Raw genomic sequence first — 16,628 nt, 5'->3', positions numbered from 1 at the left:
GTGTGTCATAAACAATTAGTTCAGACAAGGCTAATTGATGGCAGCACTGCTGTCCTTTGTTAACCTAATGCTTTATATAAGAAAGTAACATGGGTTACACATCCAATTAAGAATGTGTTGTCAACAGCAAAGTATCTTTAAAACATATAATAATAATAATAATAATAATAATAATAATAATAATAATAATAATAAGTTTATTTGTATCCCGCCTCCATCTCCCCCGAAGGGGACTCGGGGCGGCTTACAGCAAAATCAAAATACAAACAATGATAAAATATAAAACATCAGGACAAAAACAAAACCAATAAAAAATATACACAATAAGTTAAAAACACAACGCAGAATTAAAACATCAGGTTAAAAACAATGAGGTTGCAATAGTGGATAAGCAAAGTGTACGGTGCACATTATAGGTAACAAATACATAAATAGATAAAGTGCATTAGAATCATTTAGGGTCACATTTGGTACGGTAGGGAGGAGTCCTGAATAATATCAATCAATCAGGAATCGGGAAGAGCGACCAGTGCAAAAGGTCGAGGAGCATAATAATTGTGATGGAAAAAAGATGATCTTAACCAAAGGCCTGAGTGAAAAGCCAAGTTTTCAGACTCTTCCGAAATGCCATCAAGGTGGGGGCTTGCCTGATCTCCCTAGGCAGCGAATTCCATAACCGGGGGGCCACTACAGAGAAGGCCCTGTCCCTCGTCCCCACCAACCGCGCTTGCGATGCTGGGGGGAGCGAGAGGAGGGCCTCACTCGATGACCGAAGAGACCGTACAGGTTCGTAGGGGGAGAGACGATCCCGAAGGTAGATGGGTCCCAAACCGTTTTGAGTTTTATAGGTGATCACCAGCACTTTGAATTGGGTCTGGAAAATAAGCGGCAGCTAGTGGAGCTCCTTAAACAGGAGGGTTGACCGCTCTCTGTATTGGGCTCCCGTTAGAACCAAGGCTGCCGAGCGTTGAACTAATTGAAGTTTCCGGGCCGTCTTCAAAGGCAGCCCCACGTAGAGCGCATTGCAATAATCCAATCTAGAGGTAACTAAGGCGTGAACCACCATGGCCAAGTCAGACTTCACGAGGTATGGTCGCAGCTGGCGCACAAGTTTTAGTTGTGCAAAGGCCCTCCCGGCCACCGCCGACACCTGAGCATCAAGTGTCAGCGATGAGTCCAGGAGGACCCCCAAGCTACGGACCTGCGCCTTCAGGGGGAGTGCGACCCCGTCAAGCACAGGTTGCCACCCAATACCCCAATCAGGCATGCGACTGACCTGGAGGACCTCTGTCTTGTCGGGATTAAGCTTCAGCTTATTCGCCCTCATCCAGCCCATCACAGCTGCCAAGCACTGGTTCAGTATCTGGGGGGCTTCCTTGGAGTTAGGTGGAAAAGAGTAGTAGAGTTGGGTGTCATCTGCATAGAGATGGCACCGCACTCCAAAACTCCGGATGACCTCACCCAGCGGTTTCATGTAGATGTTAAAAAGCATGGGGGACAGAATGGAACCTTGCAGGACCCCACAGGTCAATGGCCAGGGGTCCGAGCAGGTGTCCCCCAGCTTCATCAACTGGGAACGGCCCTCCAGGAAGGACTGGAGCCACTGCAGAGCAGTACCCCCAAGGCCCATCCCGGAAAGCCGTCCCAGAAGGATACCATGGTCGATGGTATCGAAAGCCGCTGAGATATCCAAGAGAACCAGCAGGGTCACACTCCCCCTGTCCAGCTCCCTGCGGAGGTCATCCACCAAGGCGACCAAAGCCGTCTCAGTACTGTGACCAGGTCTAAAGCCAGACTGCGATGGGTCCAGAAAATCAGTGTCATCCAGGAAACCCTGAAGCTGCAAGGCAACCGCCCGCTCCAGGACCTTGCCCAAGAAAGGGAGGTTTGAGATAAGTCTGTAATTGTTTAAAATGGTCGAATCAAGGGAGGCCTTCTTCAGGATTGGCTTCACTATGGCCTGTTTAAGGGAAGATGGAAATTTACCTTGATCCAAAGAGGAATTAATTATCCTCACAAACCAGTCTCGCAACCCACCTCTGGCTGATTTAATTAGCCAAGAAGGGCAAGGATCCATGGCACAGGTAGTTGGTCTCACGGCCTCAAGAATCCTGTCCACGTCATCTAGGTGAACAAGCTGAAACGAATCCCACAAGATAGGACAGACAGGTGCCTCGGTTAACTCACATGGCATTGCAGTAATGCTAGCGTCCAAGTCATGACGGATCTGAGCGACTTCGTCTGCAAAATGGTGCGCGAACTCGCTGCACCGAGTCTCCGTGTCCTCGGGTGCCTCCCCACCCCCAGGAGGGTGGAGGAGCTCCCCGACGACACGGAACAACTCCGATGGTCTATTAGTTGCAGACGCTATGCGGGCAGTCGTGAAGGTCTTCCTGGCTGCCCGCAAAGCCGCGGAGTAGGCACTAATAGCAGCACTAGCCCGTGCTCGGTCAGAGGCGTCCTGAGTCTTCCGCCAGCGGCACTCTAGTCCTCTTCTCTTGCGCTTCATCACTGCCAACTCCTCTGAGAACCAGGGAGCCGACCTGACTCTGCGCAAAGAGAGGGGACGTTCGGGAGCAATCATGTCAATTGCCCTGGACATCTCACTGTTGTAGCGGTCTACCAGGGCATCGACAGGATCGCCAGCCTCCATGACAGGAAACTCGCCAAGAGACCTCAGGAATCCATCAGGATCCATAAGTCTCCTGGGGCGGACCATCTTAATGGGTCCACCACCCCTGCAGAGGTTTGAGGTCACGGTAAGTCTTAAACTGATCAGGTGATGGTCAGACCATGACAACGGAAGAATATTTTGCTCTTCCACTCTGACACCACCATCCAAAGCAACAAAAACCAGGTCGAGTGTGTGACCAGCTTGATGGGTGGGACCAGATATCACTTGGGACAGCCCCATGGTCGTCATGGCAACCATGAAGTCCTGAGCTGCTCCTGTTAAGGCTACCTCAGCGTGGATGTTAAAGTCCCCCAGCACTACCAGATGCTGGGAGACCAACGCCACATCAGAGATCACCTCTGCTAGCTCAGGTAGGGAGACTGCTGTGTCGCGGGGTGGACGGTACACCAGCAGAATCCCCAAGCTGTCCCGGGAACCCACCTTAAGATGGACACATATGTTTTGAATATCAGATTTGCAGTGTGCCCCCCACTCTCCCATTTGTGCAAATACTTTGTAAAATATAGTATCTGGAAGAGAACTTGAGCTGTATGTTTTTAAAGATCAATTCTCTAGTCTTCACACACAAAAATTCAAGCATGAATCTTTATTTGTTTGTTTATAACCCACCTTTCTCTGAGTATGGGACACAAGTCTTCAGTGTCATGTGAAGTCTCAGGTGATAGGTTAGGCAATAGTATCATAATTTCTGTGCCTTGCAATTTGCTTTCTCTTTCCATTTTATTAAACCAGGTGTACTTAAAGATTAAGATCAGGTACAAATTCCAGGCAACAAGCTGAACTGTACATTGTACAGAATGGTATAATAGGCAAACTATGATTTCAAGCTTCAAGTCTACTTTTATTTTTCTTCTGTTTAGCCTTATGGCTGAATGTTGTCCTTTCACATCACCATGGTATTGTAGTATCTAAAAGAAGAACAATGCTCACAGTTAGCATATTTCAGTTTAAACATCACACTGACACTTCAAACTGTGATTTCTGATTCTGGTTGATTGGTTGATTGCAAACCGCTAGTATCAGCTCAAATATAACATTAAACCACTCCCATATTTCTTAACCCATGATTTGAGATGTCTCGATTGAACCTTAAGAATTTAATTGCTCAAACTGGGGACTAAAATGATTATTATCTACTGCATGCCCTTGTTTCAGAGTCCAACATATGACTTTTCTTAGATATTTATTTATTACATGCATTTATACCCCACCCTTCTCCCCGAGGGGACTCAGAACGGCTTACATTCTGCCACGAGGGCCAGCAACAAATATACTATAAAAACAAAACAATTAAAACATGATAAAAACATGATAAAAAGTATACAAAAATTAAAACGCTGCAAAGTAGCGATATTGCACCATCCTCAGTCATTCACTACTGCTACAATTACAGATTTGTGACCCGATTACATCAGCCAATGAGCTTATTCGCTGAATGCCTGGGCGCAGAGCCAAGTTTTTAGTTTTCTTCTAAATCCCAGGAGGGATGGGGTTTGCCGGATATCGCTGGGGAGGGAGTTCCACAGCCGAGGAGCTGCCACCGAGAAGGCCCTGTCCCTCGTCCCCACCAGCCGCGCCTGCGAGGCAGGTGGGATCGAGAGCAGGGCCTCCCCGGAAGATCTTAAGGTTTTAACGGGCTCATAGGAGGAGATACGTTCGGATAGATAAGCAGGACCAGAACCGTTTAGGGCTTTGTAGGTCAAAACCAGCACTTTGAATTGGGCTCGGTAGCATATCGGCAGCCAGTGGAGCTGGCTTAGCAGGGGGGTTGTACGCTCCCTGTAAGCCGCTCCCGTTATTAACCTGGCTGCCGCCCGCTGCACCAGCTGGAGCTTCCGGGCCGTCTTCAAAGGCAGCCACACGTAGAGTGTGTTGCAGTAATCCAGCTGGGATGTGACCAGAGCATGGACCACCATGGCCAAGTCAGACCTCCCAAGGAACGGGCGCAGCTGGCGCATGAGGCGGAGTTGTGCGAAGGCTCTCCCGGCCACCGCTGAAACCTGAGGCTCCAGGCTCAGCGATGAGTCCAGGAGAACCCCCAGACTGCGAACCTGTGTCTTTAGGGGGAGTGCGACCCCATCCAACACAGGCTGTAACCCTATTCCCTGTTCAGCCTTGCGACTAACCAGGAGGACCTGGAGATATTTAAACCATTAAAATTCATTTTATTGTCAATTACACTGAAATCCTTGGATGTACATATTTTAATAAATAACAAATCAATTAATTAAAATACAGTTATTGCTTTCTTCTCTGGAGCAGAAATCAATAGTCTGAACCACCATTGCTCGTGTATGCATCTTCATTTGCCATTTTTCTGTGGCTCAACAAGTCCCTTCCCTCTCTTGTTTCCCTTTAGGTGGCTAATCTACTGCGACTGTTCCAGATCCCCCAGATCAGCTATGCTTCCACCAGTGCCAAGCTCAGTGACAAGTCTCGCTATGATTATTTTGCTCGCACCGTCCCACCAGATTTCTACCAGGCTAAGGCTATGTCTGAGATCCTGAGGTTTTTTAACTGGACCTATGTTTCCACGGTGGCCTCGGAAGGTGACTATGGAGAAACAGGCATTGAAGCTTTTGAACTGCAAGCCCGGGCCCGTAACATTTGTATTGCTACCTCTGAGAAAGTGGGGCGATCCATGAACAAGAAGACTTTTGACGGGGTGATTAAGGCACTGATGCAGAAGCCCAGTGCAAAAGTGGTAGTTCTGTTCACCCGAAGTGAGGATGCACGGGAGTTGTTGGCAGCTGCCCAGAGGATCAATGTTTCCTTCACATGGGTAGCAAGTGATGGCTGGGGTGCTCTTGAGAGTGTAGTGGCTGGTAGTGAACCAGTGGCTGAGGGAGCTATAACGATTGAATTAGCATCCTATCCAGTACAGGAATTTGCTGTGTACTTTCGGAACCTTGACCCATACAACAACAGTCGAAACCCATGGTTCCGGGAATTTTGGGAACACAAATTCCAGTGCAGCTTCCACCACCAAAACTGTAGCCGCTTCTCCCTGAAAACAGGAAAGTTTGAGCAAGAATCAAAGATTATGTTTGTAGTCAACGCAGTCTACGCAATGGCCCATGCCCTGCACAACATGTACCAAGCGCTGTGCCCAAATGCCACCAAGCTTTGTGATTCCATGAAGCCAGTGAATGGCAAGAGATTCTACAAGGAGTTCATGCTCAATGTGACATTTGATGGTAAGCTAATCACTGTGGTTTGCAACACTATGCTTGGGGTGTGTTAGTTAAAACACAGGAGTTAAGGGGAGGAGGCAAAGGGAGCAGGAGTTCAGCCTAAGGTAGTGAGCGGTGGGTGAGATCCCAGGGCTACTTAAATGAGAGCCTTTCTCACCCTCATATGAACATATGCTGCATGGAGCCTGGATCCATTGAGAGTTTTTCTGTGATGAAACTTGCCCCAGAATTCAATTTTATTGCTAGGACAACTAAACTTCCTGGCTTTCTGTTTTGGTATGGATAGAATTAACTGTGGTTCACCTGTGCCAGCTCTGTCTCAAGATTTAATGGGTCATAACTTGGTCTCCTTTATGTTCATTACAGTACAATCCCCGTATTTATGTGGATGTATCTGTGGTTTAATTTATCCATATCTGACAAAATATCTGACTCTAGTATTCTTAGGCCAGAAGTCTTTCATTTCAGTAGGCTTTACTATTACCTGTAGTTTTGTATATCTATGTGAAATTCGGGAATGTATTCTCTGCAGGTACTGTATTCACATCAGTGTGAAAGCTTGGAAGCTATAAACCAACCACCTTTTGAAAACAGTGTAGGGGTTTTATTTCAGAGGTACACAGGACTTTATGTAATCTTTTGGTGCATGTATGTACAGTGTTCCTTTGCTACTTCGCGGTTTGCTTTTTGCAGACTCGCTGTTTTCAATAAATATTAATGTAAAATATTTATCACGGTATTTTTGCTGTTTCGCAAATTAAAAATATTAATTCTAACACTGAAATAATATTATAAATAAAAAATACGATTTACAGTAAATAGCATATTTATTCAGAAAAGTAGGACTTGCACAGCAGCCGCTTGAGACACTACTTGCCAACATGAGATTGTAAACAACACACGATTGGTTGCCTGATGGAAAGCGACCAACCAGAGAATGCTGCTCTGTATTCCAGTTGCTGATTGGCTCAGTAACCGTCACATCTTGTTTTCTTTCCTTCGTGCGCAGCAACCCCTCTCCAGAAATAGGAATGGGAAAGGGTTATGTAGTGTGTGGGGAGGGTTTATAAAGACTTAAAATAGTGTATAACTACTAAAATAATGTATAAATATGAAAATAAATATAGTGTCCCTACTTTGCGGATTTTAACTTTTTGCGGGTGGTCCTGGAATGTAACACCTGCGATAAGTGAGGGAACACTATATATTCAGTTTGCGGGAGATATGTTAAATGTGCTATATATATATATATATATATATATATATATATATATATACACATAGTATGTGCATATCCATGTGTGTAATCCCTACCAACATCAGATATGTTCCTTGGGGCACAAATCATTGTGCAACTCAGTTGTGGTTTCTAATCTATGTACAGTGTTCCCTCACTTGTTGCGGGTGTTAAATTCCAGGACCACCCATGAAAAGTGAAAATCCGCGAAGTAGGGATGCTATATTTATTTTAATATGTATATGTTATTTTAGTAGTTATACACTATTATCCGCTGCCTGGCTGCCTCCCAACATGGAGGGGGCGGGGGCAGTGGAGACGTCCCTTCTGCCCTTCGGAGAAGAAGAAGAAGAAGAAGAAGAAGAAGAAGAAGAAGAAGAGGCTTGTGGGAAGAGGAGGGGATTCCTTCCTTCCTTCCTTCCTTGCAGCCCCTCCTTGCCATCTGCTGTCAATCAAAAGATTGTGGCAGGCATCGAATGGGAGGCCCTTGGTGGGTGGGCAGGGCTGCCTTCAAGGAAGGAGTAGGAGGAGGAGGAGGAGGGGCTTGGGTTGTCTCAGCAGAGCCGCCATTTCTGTGTGAGGGAGTGACGGGGGAAGCGGAGGCACACACACACACACACACACACACACACAGAGGGAACACTGTACATCTAATTCACACCTAAAGTTGCTCCTGCCTGCAGCTATTGTAGTCAATTAATGTAAAAGTACTGAGATAACCAACAAGCATTATACCATTCTGTGAAATGTTGTGATTACATTTCACTAATATTTAATAGAATTATAAACATATGTACGTGTATTTTTATTCTGGTTGTTCTGCAGTGCTTCCTTAGCTGGTGAAATTTAAAAAAACCCTAAAAGTAAAGATAACAGAGCAGATGTTCTGATGGAACACCCTATTTCTGCCCAAATGTTTCTTTTCTTAGTCTTTTCTTTTGTCAATGCCAATAGGCAGAAGCGGGTTCCTTTCAAAGTATGTTCATCCTTTGTAGTTAATCCTTTATAGACATTCCCCGGGAAGGAGAGAGAGAGGTATGTGCAAAGCTGCAATTCAATTAAATGTGGACATCCAATTTTACCATTCTTCCGTTTCCTATCATTTGAGTTAGATTTTTTTCTATTCCGCTTCACAGCTCCATTTCGGCCATCATTAGACACCAAAAGTACAGTTCGATTTGACAGTTGTGGAGATGGAATTGGCCGCTACAATATCTTTAATTACCACAGAAGCAATGGGAGATATCACTATCAGAAAGTTGGCTACTGGGCAGAAGGGCTCATCCTTGACACAAGCCTTATTCCATGGGTGAAGACCTCAATCCCTGTTTCCCAGTGCAGTGACCCTTGCAAGAAGAATGAGATGAAGAGCATGCAGCCAGGAGACATGTGCTGTTGGATATGCATTCCGTGCCAGCCTTATGAGTATCTGGTGGATGAGTTTACATGCCAAGACTGTGGTCCTGGCTACTGGCCCAATGAGACATTAAATGGATGCTATGAGCTACCCCAAGAGTACATCCGCTGGAAGGATGTCTGGGCTATTGGACCTGTTACTATTTCTTGCCTTGGTTTCATCTCCACGATGTTTGTTTTTGGGGTCTTTGCTAAGAACAATGACACTCCCATTGTGAAGGCTTCTGGTCGTGAACTGTGCTACATCCTGCTCACTGGGGTATTGATGTGCTACAGCATGACATTCATCTTCATTGCCAAGCCCTCCACTGCAGTCTGTACCTTGCGTCGCCTAGGACTGGGTACCTCCTTTGCTGTCTGCTATTCCGCTCTCCTGACCAAGACAAACCGTATCGCTCGTATCTTCAGTGGGGTGAAAGAAGGTGTGCAACGCCCCCGGTTCATAAGCCCCACTTCACAGGTGGTTATCTGCATGGCTCTCATTTCTTGCCAGCTAATTATTGTTGTCATCTGGCTCATGGTGGAAACTCCTGGCACACGAAAGGAGACAGAGCCAGACAAAAGATACATTGTCACTCTCAAGTGCAACAACCGAGATTCAAGTATGCTGATTTCACTTACCTACAACGTCCTCTTGATCGTCTTATGTACAGTCTATGCCTTCAAGACCAGGAAATGTCCTGAAAATTTCAATGAGGCCAAGTTTATTGGATTCACCATGTATACCACATGCATCATCTGGTTGGCCTTCCTGCCCATCTTCTATGTCACCTCCAGTGATTACCGGGTAAGTAATTTCTTGATCAGGGTGGGAGGGGGAACCTCATAGACATAATTGGAGAGTGGTGAAGGAGATTCATACTGCACAGTTATAGCCTTGAAATTTCTCTTTAGATACCATGTTTTGTGGAATCCTGGAATTTGTAGTACTTAGAATTCTCTGCTGGGGAGCTCTAGTGCTATAATTTGTCAGAGCGGGATAGAGAACTCTAAGGACCTTACCAAAGGAGATATCCCAGGACTCCATAAGATGGAATGACAGCTGTTTAAGTGATGCCAAGCTTTTATAGTTGTGCATTGTGGTTGCACCAATCTTGATCCTGATGGGGAGGGAATGAGAAACGCAAAGAGGTAGGTAAAATTCATTACAGGAACAGCTCCTTAGTGCTTCTCTTTGCTATACTTCTTATAGCAAGGTCAGGTGGACAAAATTTAAGATTTATGAGATCTATTTCAATGTTTACTTGATCCTCCAAATCATCCAGAGATCACCTGTAGCTACCCAGCCCTGCCTTACAGTTGGAGATGTGGATACCTGTGGCTGGAGGGAAATCAATTGTCATTCCCTTCTTGCAACTGAGGAAAAAAATCCAGGTTCCTTTCCAATACTTTCTGCAGCTAACATGAATCTGTAAAGTTATAAAAGAGGTTTAAAGCACCATGCAGGACATTAAGAAGTGCCTATTGAAGTCTGCAGTAGGAAATGAAAGCATTTGAAAACACCAGGCAAAAACTAAAAGAAAGCAGCTAGACTCTCAGTTCTTTTCCTCTAGCATCACTTAGCTTCACTCATAACTATTTCTTTCTGATCAGACACCCCACACTTCTGTTCCATTCCTGGATATCCCTGATAAAAGCTGTGATCTTTTGTACATTTACCTGGGAACAGGCTTCGCAGAACATACTGTGAGTGACATCCTTGGAAACAGACATAGACGGCCTGTATCTTCTATAAAGAGCCTCTTACTGTCCTGCATTCCAGTATACTTCACATCTCCATTGCTGTGTGCATCTATCTGTTTAGGGTAGTCTCTGGATCAGTGGATGCTTCCAGCAGCAGAATGGGAAATGCCAATTTCCTGTTTCTGGAGCCTTCTGTGTCACTTCCCATGCTGTTTTGGAGATATTCCAAGACCTCTGAAACAAATTGAGGGTCACATACTTGAGAGTCAGCTGCATCCTTCAGATGATCCAAAGAGCCTTTCGCCACCAGATATGCCCCATTATTCTTATTCTTTGCTTCTCATGGAGAGTTTTGTTCATGGCTGCTGGCTTGACAATTAGCTTACTCCTGTTCCAGAGCTGGGTTTTCTACACTCACTTGGGACTCTAAACATCCCGTTATCGTGCCCTACAATCCAGCTTTTTCACTTGTCCCACTTCCATTTCTATCAGTGGTGCCTCCCATGCCAGTGGGACAGTGAATTTAATTTAGCTTTTAGTCTGAACATTAAATGAATTATCCAAAGTGCTAAGCCTAATTGGTGAATAGGGTTCAGCACATTGCATGAATCATTTAACATTTGGACTAAAAGCTGAGTTCACTGCTCTACTGACCTTATAGCCATCAGTCTCCTGATTTCTATACATCTCTAATGTTTGGTGAAGCTATATTGAATGCTTTTAGGTTTTCCTTTCCAACAGAGCTCTGGTTTTATCCAGCTGTTGCCTCTCAAAGCCTGGCCGTTTTCTGGAGTAGCTGGAGTGGCACCCTTAATCAAAGAGCCGCTTTGAAGCCTGGCTACTTCCTTAGTAGGGGAATCCTTGTTTGGCCAGCTTGAACTGCACTGAATAGTCTTGCAGCTTAAAAGCCTGGCCGTTTTCTACATAGGGCATCCTTGCTAGGCCAGGTTGAACGGGACGTAGTAGCCTTGTACTCCAGAACTTGGGGGTTTTCTATCTAGGGGAAATCTTGGTTGGCCAGGTTGAATAGCACTGAGTAGCCTTGCTGCTTGCAAGCCTGGCCGCTTTCTACCTTGCGGAATCCTTGGTTGGCCAGGTTGAATAGCAATTAATAGTCTCAGTGTGGCAGGTATGAATGCTGCAATTAGCCATCTTGATTAGCATTTAATGCCCTTGCAGCTTCAAAGCCTGTTTGCTTCCTGCCTGGGAGAATCCTTTGTTGGGAAGTGTTAGCTGGCACCGATTGTTTCCTTTCTGGAATTCCCAATTTCCCTGCTTTCAGAGTGTTGCTCTTTATTTACTGTCCTGGTTTTAGAGATTATATTGTTCTGTATTATTATACTACAGTAAATATTTCATATTACAGTAGAGTCTCACTTATCCAACATTCGCTTAAATGTTCTGGATTATTCAACGCAGTCAGCCTTTTAGTAGTCAATGTTTTTGTAGTCAATGTTTTCAATACATTGTGATGTTTTGGTGCTAAATACAGTAATTACTACATAGCATTACCGCGCATTAAACTACTTTTTCTGTCAAATTTGTTGTATAACATGATGTTTTGGTGCTTAATTTGTAAAATCATAATGTAATTTGATGTTCAATAGACTTTTCCTTGATCCCTTCTTATTATCCAACATATTCGCTCATCTAACGTTCTGCTGGGGTGTTTATGTTGGATAAGTGAGACTCTACTGTATATTTATACTTTTATATTATCTGCTTAGAACTGGATTATATGAGGCTCCTTCTACACAGCTGTATAAAATGCATACTGAAGTGAATTATATGGCAGTGTGGACTCAAGATAATCCAGTTCAAAGCAGATAATATAAGATTATAAATGGGTAATATAGCTGTGTGGAAGGGCTTTGAGTCTACACTGCCATATAATTCAGTTCAAATCAGATAATCTGTATTTTATAGGCAGTGTGGAAGAGGCCTGATTGAAGAAGCCCTGGGCACCATTAAATGGCTGAGTGGGTTGCTAGGAGACAAAGTCGGTGGAGTTTAGCCTTCTAACTGGCAGCAATGGGAAATAAACAATTATTCCTCTCCTTCTAATTAGGACTTTATTTTTCTTGTTTTTTTTATGTAAAAACACAGTCCGGATGACCATGTCTTTTGTGGCCAAATTTGGTGTGTTTTGGTTGTGTACTTTTGTTGTTTAAGTTAAGGGAAAAACTATCAGAACATATATATAGATAGTTGTGGAGATCGCTGAGGAAGGAGACTTAAGTCTACAAAAGCTTATGCTACCATTTCCTTCACGCAGATAGCTCAAAGCTGCAACAAGATCTTTTTGCATGCAATCATCTGTTGCTAGCCTACTCTGTCAAAAACATCCAGGTAACATTACCAATCTATAGCTGTGGTCAGGTGCTTTCTGACTTCCCTTGTGCACCCCCATCTCCTGATGGGATTTGTGGTGGGTATTTTAGATACACTAGCATGTATATACTGCGAGTCACACATTAAAAGTAAACATTGCCACATTTCCCTTTATTTTGTAACAGTGGGAAGTGTTGTTACCTTTAGTGTCTTAATAAAAACTCAAGGCAAATGCTGGGATTTTGATCAGTATGGAGTGACATTTACACTTTTGCAGGAGTTGGGGCGCAGAACCTCTGCAAAACGTGGCAGAACCACAAATACAAAAAATGTGCTAATTAATTAATTAAAAATATTCATTATTAGCCTAGTAGCAATATTCTTTCCATTATAATTCCAAGGGACTCACTTGTGAACAAACATTATAGAATGATTTTAGAATGGCCCTTTCTACATTGTCATATAATCCAGATTATCAAAACAGATACGGCACATTATTTGTTTTGAACTGGATTATAAGAGTCTAGTAAAGGTAAAGGTTTTCCTCTGATATTAAGTCTAGTTGTCTCCGACTTTGGGGGTTGATGCTCATCTCCATTTATAAGAGTCTACACTGCCATATAATCCAGTCCAAAGCAGATGGAGTTTACAAGGGTTGAATGAAAAGTAATGCCTCCACCTTCGTAGCTCCTCAACAGATGGCAGTACTGGTATGCGCCAGGGACTGGCTTGTTCAGTAGACTCTCCTCTACAGTTCCATTTAGCAGGAAGCCTTAGCATTGAACAATTGTGTTGTTAAAGTGCAAAGTATGGAACCCTGCACCTTAAGCAACGTGCAGTCATATATATTGTATATAGCAGTGTAGAAGGGGCCTATGAAGGGGTTTTCCGGGGCTGAGAGTGTATAACTCAACCAAGGTCACCCAGTGGGTTTCCATGACTTAGAAGGGAGTTAAACCCTGGTCTCCAGAGTCATAGTTCAATGTTCAAACCACTACACCATGTTAGCTCTCAATGGGAAAGTCAGAGCTGCATGAAATAAGTGTTATGTGGAAACTGTGTTTCCTTTTACTGTCACCTAATTGCAGAAAGAGATCCAGTAAAAAGTAGTGATTTCAGCATTGGACCATGATTCTCAAGTCCAAGGTTCAAATCCTCGCTCAGCCATTGAGTGAGCCATTGGGTTACCTTGGCCAAGTCTTTCAGCCTCAGAGAAAGGCAAAGGCAAACATCCTCTGAACAATCTTGCCAAAAACCCTTGATGATAGATTTGCCTTAGGGTCACCATAAATCAGAAATGACTTAAAGGCACAAAGCAACAACCCATCACTTCTGCCCAATGCATTTTAGGGATCCAGCCAAATTGTTGCTTTCTCCTGGTTTTGGATTGATCCACAATCAGTGGGTCTGTGTGTCCAGTGTCCCAGCCTCCAACCAGTTCCTGAGGTGCTTGTGTAGACACCCTACAGTGACCCGGTTCTCTTTAATTCACCTCCTGACTCAGTTTAAATGGCTACGTAGAAATGCCTTGAGCAGATGCAATTCATCCCTCGCTATTAGTGATGGGGAAGAAAGTATCGCCAATGTTGCTTTTCCTCTTCCAAACTGCAAAGGGCATGCTGGACAAGTCCCTCCCTTCCCCAAATCAGTGGCTCCATGGGGACATGACCACTGCCTGGTGTGATGGTGCTTTGGGATGGAGTCACAAGAGACTAGAGGACAACCTTTTGCACTCTATTCAGAAAGAGAAAGGGCATGAATATGATTGCTGGCCTTTTAACTGGCTTGCCTCCAGGTGGACTAGTATGGGTCATATGTGGCAGCCAAAATCCTGACGTATCAGTTCCTCTTCTTTTGCCATCTCTAACAGAAACCATGTTTGCTCATTCTGATTTTTTTTCATGAAGGGTCACAACATCCATATATGTATATGTATGCCCATATTAACTAGTGTCTAATACACAATTGAATCTAATGCATACCTCAATTTTCAAAACACTGAAACAAAAAAAATAGAAGTATTTACTTCTGAATGTCAAGTGCAGTGACAAAAAGTGCACTCTTTGTAATTTGGCCAAAAAAAAGTGTGCATTATAGTTTCTGCCTGCTAAGAATTCCTTCTTTAAAAACAAAAATGCTAAAACACCAACACTTCCAGCAATTGAAAGGAAAACCTTGGAGTGCATCTATGCTGTAGAACAAATCCACTTTAATTGCTTTGGTTCAATGCTATGGAATCATAGGGGCTGCAGTTTTACAAGTTCTTGAGCCTTCTCAGCCAAAGAGTGCAGATGCCTCACCAAACTACAGATTCCAGGAGTGCATAGTGTTCCGTCCCCCAGGACGATGGTTTGCCTTACCTATTGGTCGTTTGTTTGTTTTCCCTCCTTTACATTTTGTTTGAGCCTCTGGCTGCAAAAGCCTAGGAAAAGTGGCTTGGAATCTGCAAGAGCTGGCTGCAGTTTTCTTTGCAGTGATTGGTCAAAGAGTGCAACATCTTAGGACCGCCCTTTTTACCAGGGTCTAGTCTCCATTTTAGAGTTTCATTCTGGCTATAGTCTTCCAATGTGCTGGAGCTGTGCAAGGCTAACTGGGACAAATCATCCTCAAAACCAGGCCAATCTAAGCCTATCCAAATTAGATAAGTATTGAATTATATTGATCTGGAATAGGAAATCTAGTTAGAGGAGCAGAGTTATTCCATCGCTTCTAGAACTAATCTTTGCTGTAAAGATAGGGAAGGAAAGAGTTTCTCCTTCTAATATAGGCAGCGTGATTAGGGTATAGTGGTTTTATAATCACCTTTGCTTTCTGGAACCAGGGATAATTCTGTACCTAAAACCTATAGAAATTTGTTTCATTTTCTGCAACTTTAAGATCTGTGCCAGGTTTACAACCTTGTATGAATAAACATCCTTTTTTGAAGTTATCCAGACTCAGTCGTTCAATATCTATAGGACAGCTTATAGGGATTTGCAGTTCGCCCGGATAAAGGACAGCACGTTTCAGTTTTATAGTTTTTTATTGTCCGGCGGACGGCACAGTTTTGAGGTCGATCAGCGGTTTTTCCGCTTCAGCTAGCTTGCACGGCTTTATAGTTTTTTATAGTTTAGGAAGTTTTAGTATAGGCTGCGGCTTTTCCGCCTGAGCTCAGTCTGCATACCTAAAGACTCTACCAGCGTCTGAGGCAGTGGAGCCCGCTCTCAGACCTGAAGGAGTCAAATAGTGGGGCTCTATTTCCTTGCTATTTGGCTCGCGTGTGCGCACGTAGCCCAGTGGCTTTCTGGGTTTGCACAGGCTGTGCAGTTCCCAGCAACGTCCAGGGCTCCCTCGGCGGTAGACCTCGAGCCGCGGAGCACCAGCGACAGTTCTTTGGCTGGCTCTGAGGCGTGGAGCCCACCAGAACCAGGCTAGAACCTGGACAGGCCTGGCAACGCTGCTGCGAGTTCGGCCGGAGCACTCAACCGGCTTTGACAGCCTCTTCATCAGGAGTTCGGCCGGAGCACTCGGCCGGCTTTGACCTGCCTCATGGTCCGGCGGTTGTGACCTGCCTCATCGTCCTGCGGTGGTGACCTGCCTCATCGTCCTGCGGTGGTGACCTGCCTCATCGTCCTGCGGTGGTGACCTGCTTCATCGACCTGCGGTGGTGACCTCCCTTCACAGCGGGGAGGAGGCGTCTCTTCTCTCCTCCTTTCCAAAGCCAGCCTCGGTGCTCCTTCGGCGGCAGGCCTCGAGCCGCAGAGCACGAGGTGCTTGAAAATTTGGCGAAGTCGCCATTTTGGCAGTTTACGTCACTCGGGCAAGGGAGGTAACAAGTGACAAGTTGCTGTCAGTTGGCATTTTGCAACTTGCCCACCAAAATCTGGCGCCAAAGGTCACAATCTTTGTAAAGTATAGTTACTTAGTGATATATATTGCTATGGTTAAGTGCTGTGAATTGTATTATATATTGAATTTGCTTTTATTGTAAATTTACTTGCAGGTATATTGCATTTGCCTTTGTTGTAAATTTACTTGCTATTAAGAATACATAATGTCTATGCAATTTCAAGATGATACAGATGGTATACCT

At 44.5% G+C, this 16,628-nt stretch overlaps 1 protein-coding gene across 3 annotated transcripts in view; it reads left to right on the top strand.

Moving 5' to 3' along the window:
* Positions 1 to 16,628, top strand: part of grm2 (glutamate metabotropic receptor 2) — a 172,936-nt gene that overhangs the window by 123,669 nt on the left and 32,639 nt on the right. For all 3 annotated transcript variants that reach the window (XM_008105088.3, XM_062970066.1, XM_062970065.1), the window contains 2 exons: positions 5,055 to 5,892; positions 8,263 to 9,329. In XM_008105088.3, coding sequence (XP_008103295.2) covers positions 5,055 to 5,892; positions 8,263 to 9,329 — 1,905 coding nt within the window. The remainder of the gene's footprint in view (positions 1 to 5,054; positions 5,893 to 8,262; positions 9,330 to 16,628) is intronic.

Source organism: Anolis carolinensis, chromosome 2, assembly GCF_035594765.1.
Source record: "Anolis carolinensis isolate JA03-04 chromosome 2, rAnoCar3.1.pri, whole genome shotgun sequence".
In the NCBI taxonomy this organism is placed as follows: Eukaryota; Metazoa; Chordata; class Lepidosauria; order Squamata; family Dactyloidae; genus Anolis; species Anolis carolinensis.
This window is presented reverse-complemented; position numbering and strand designations above follow the sequence as displayed.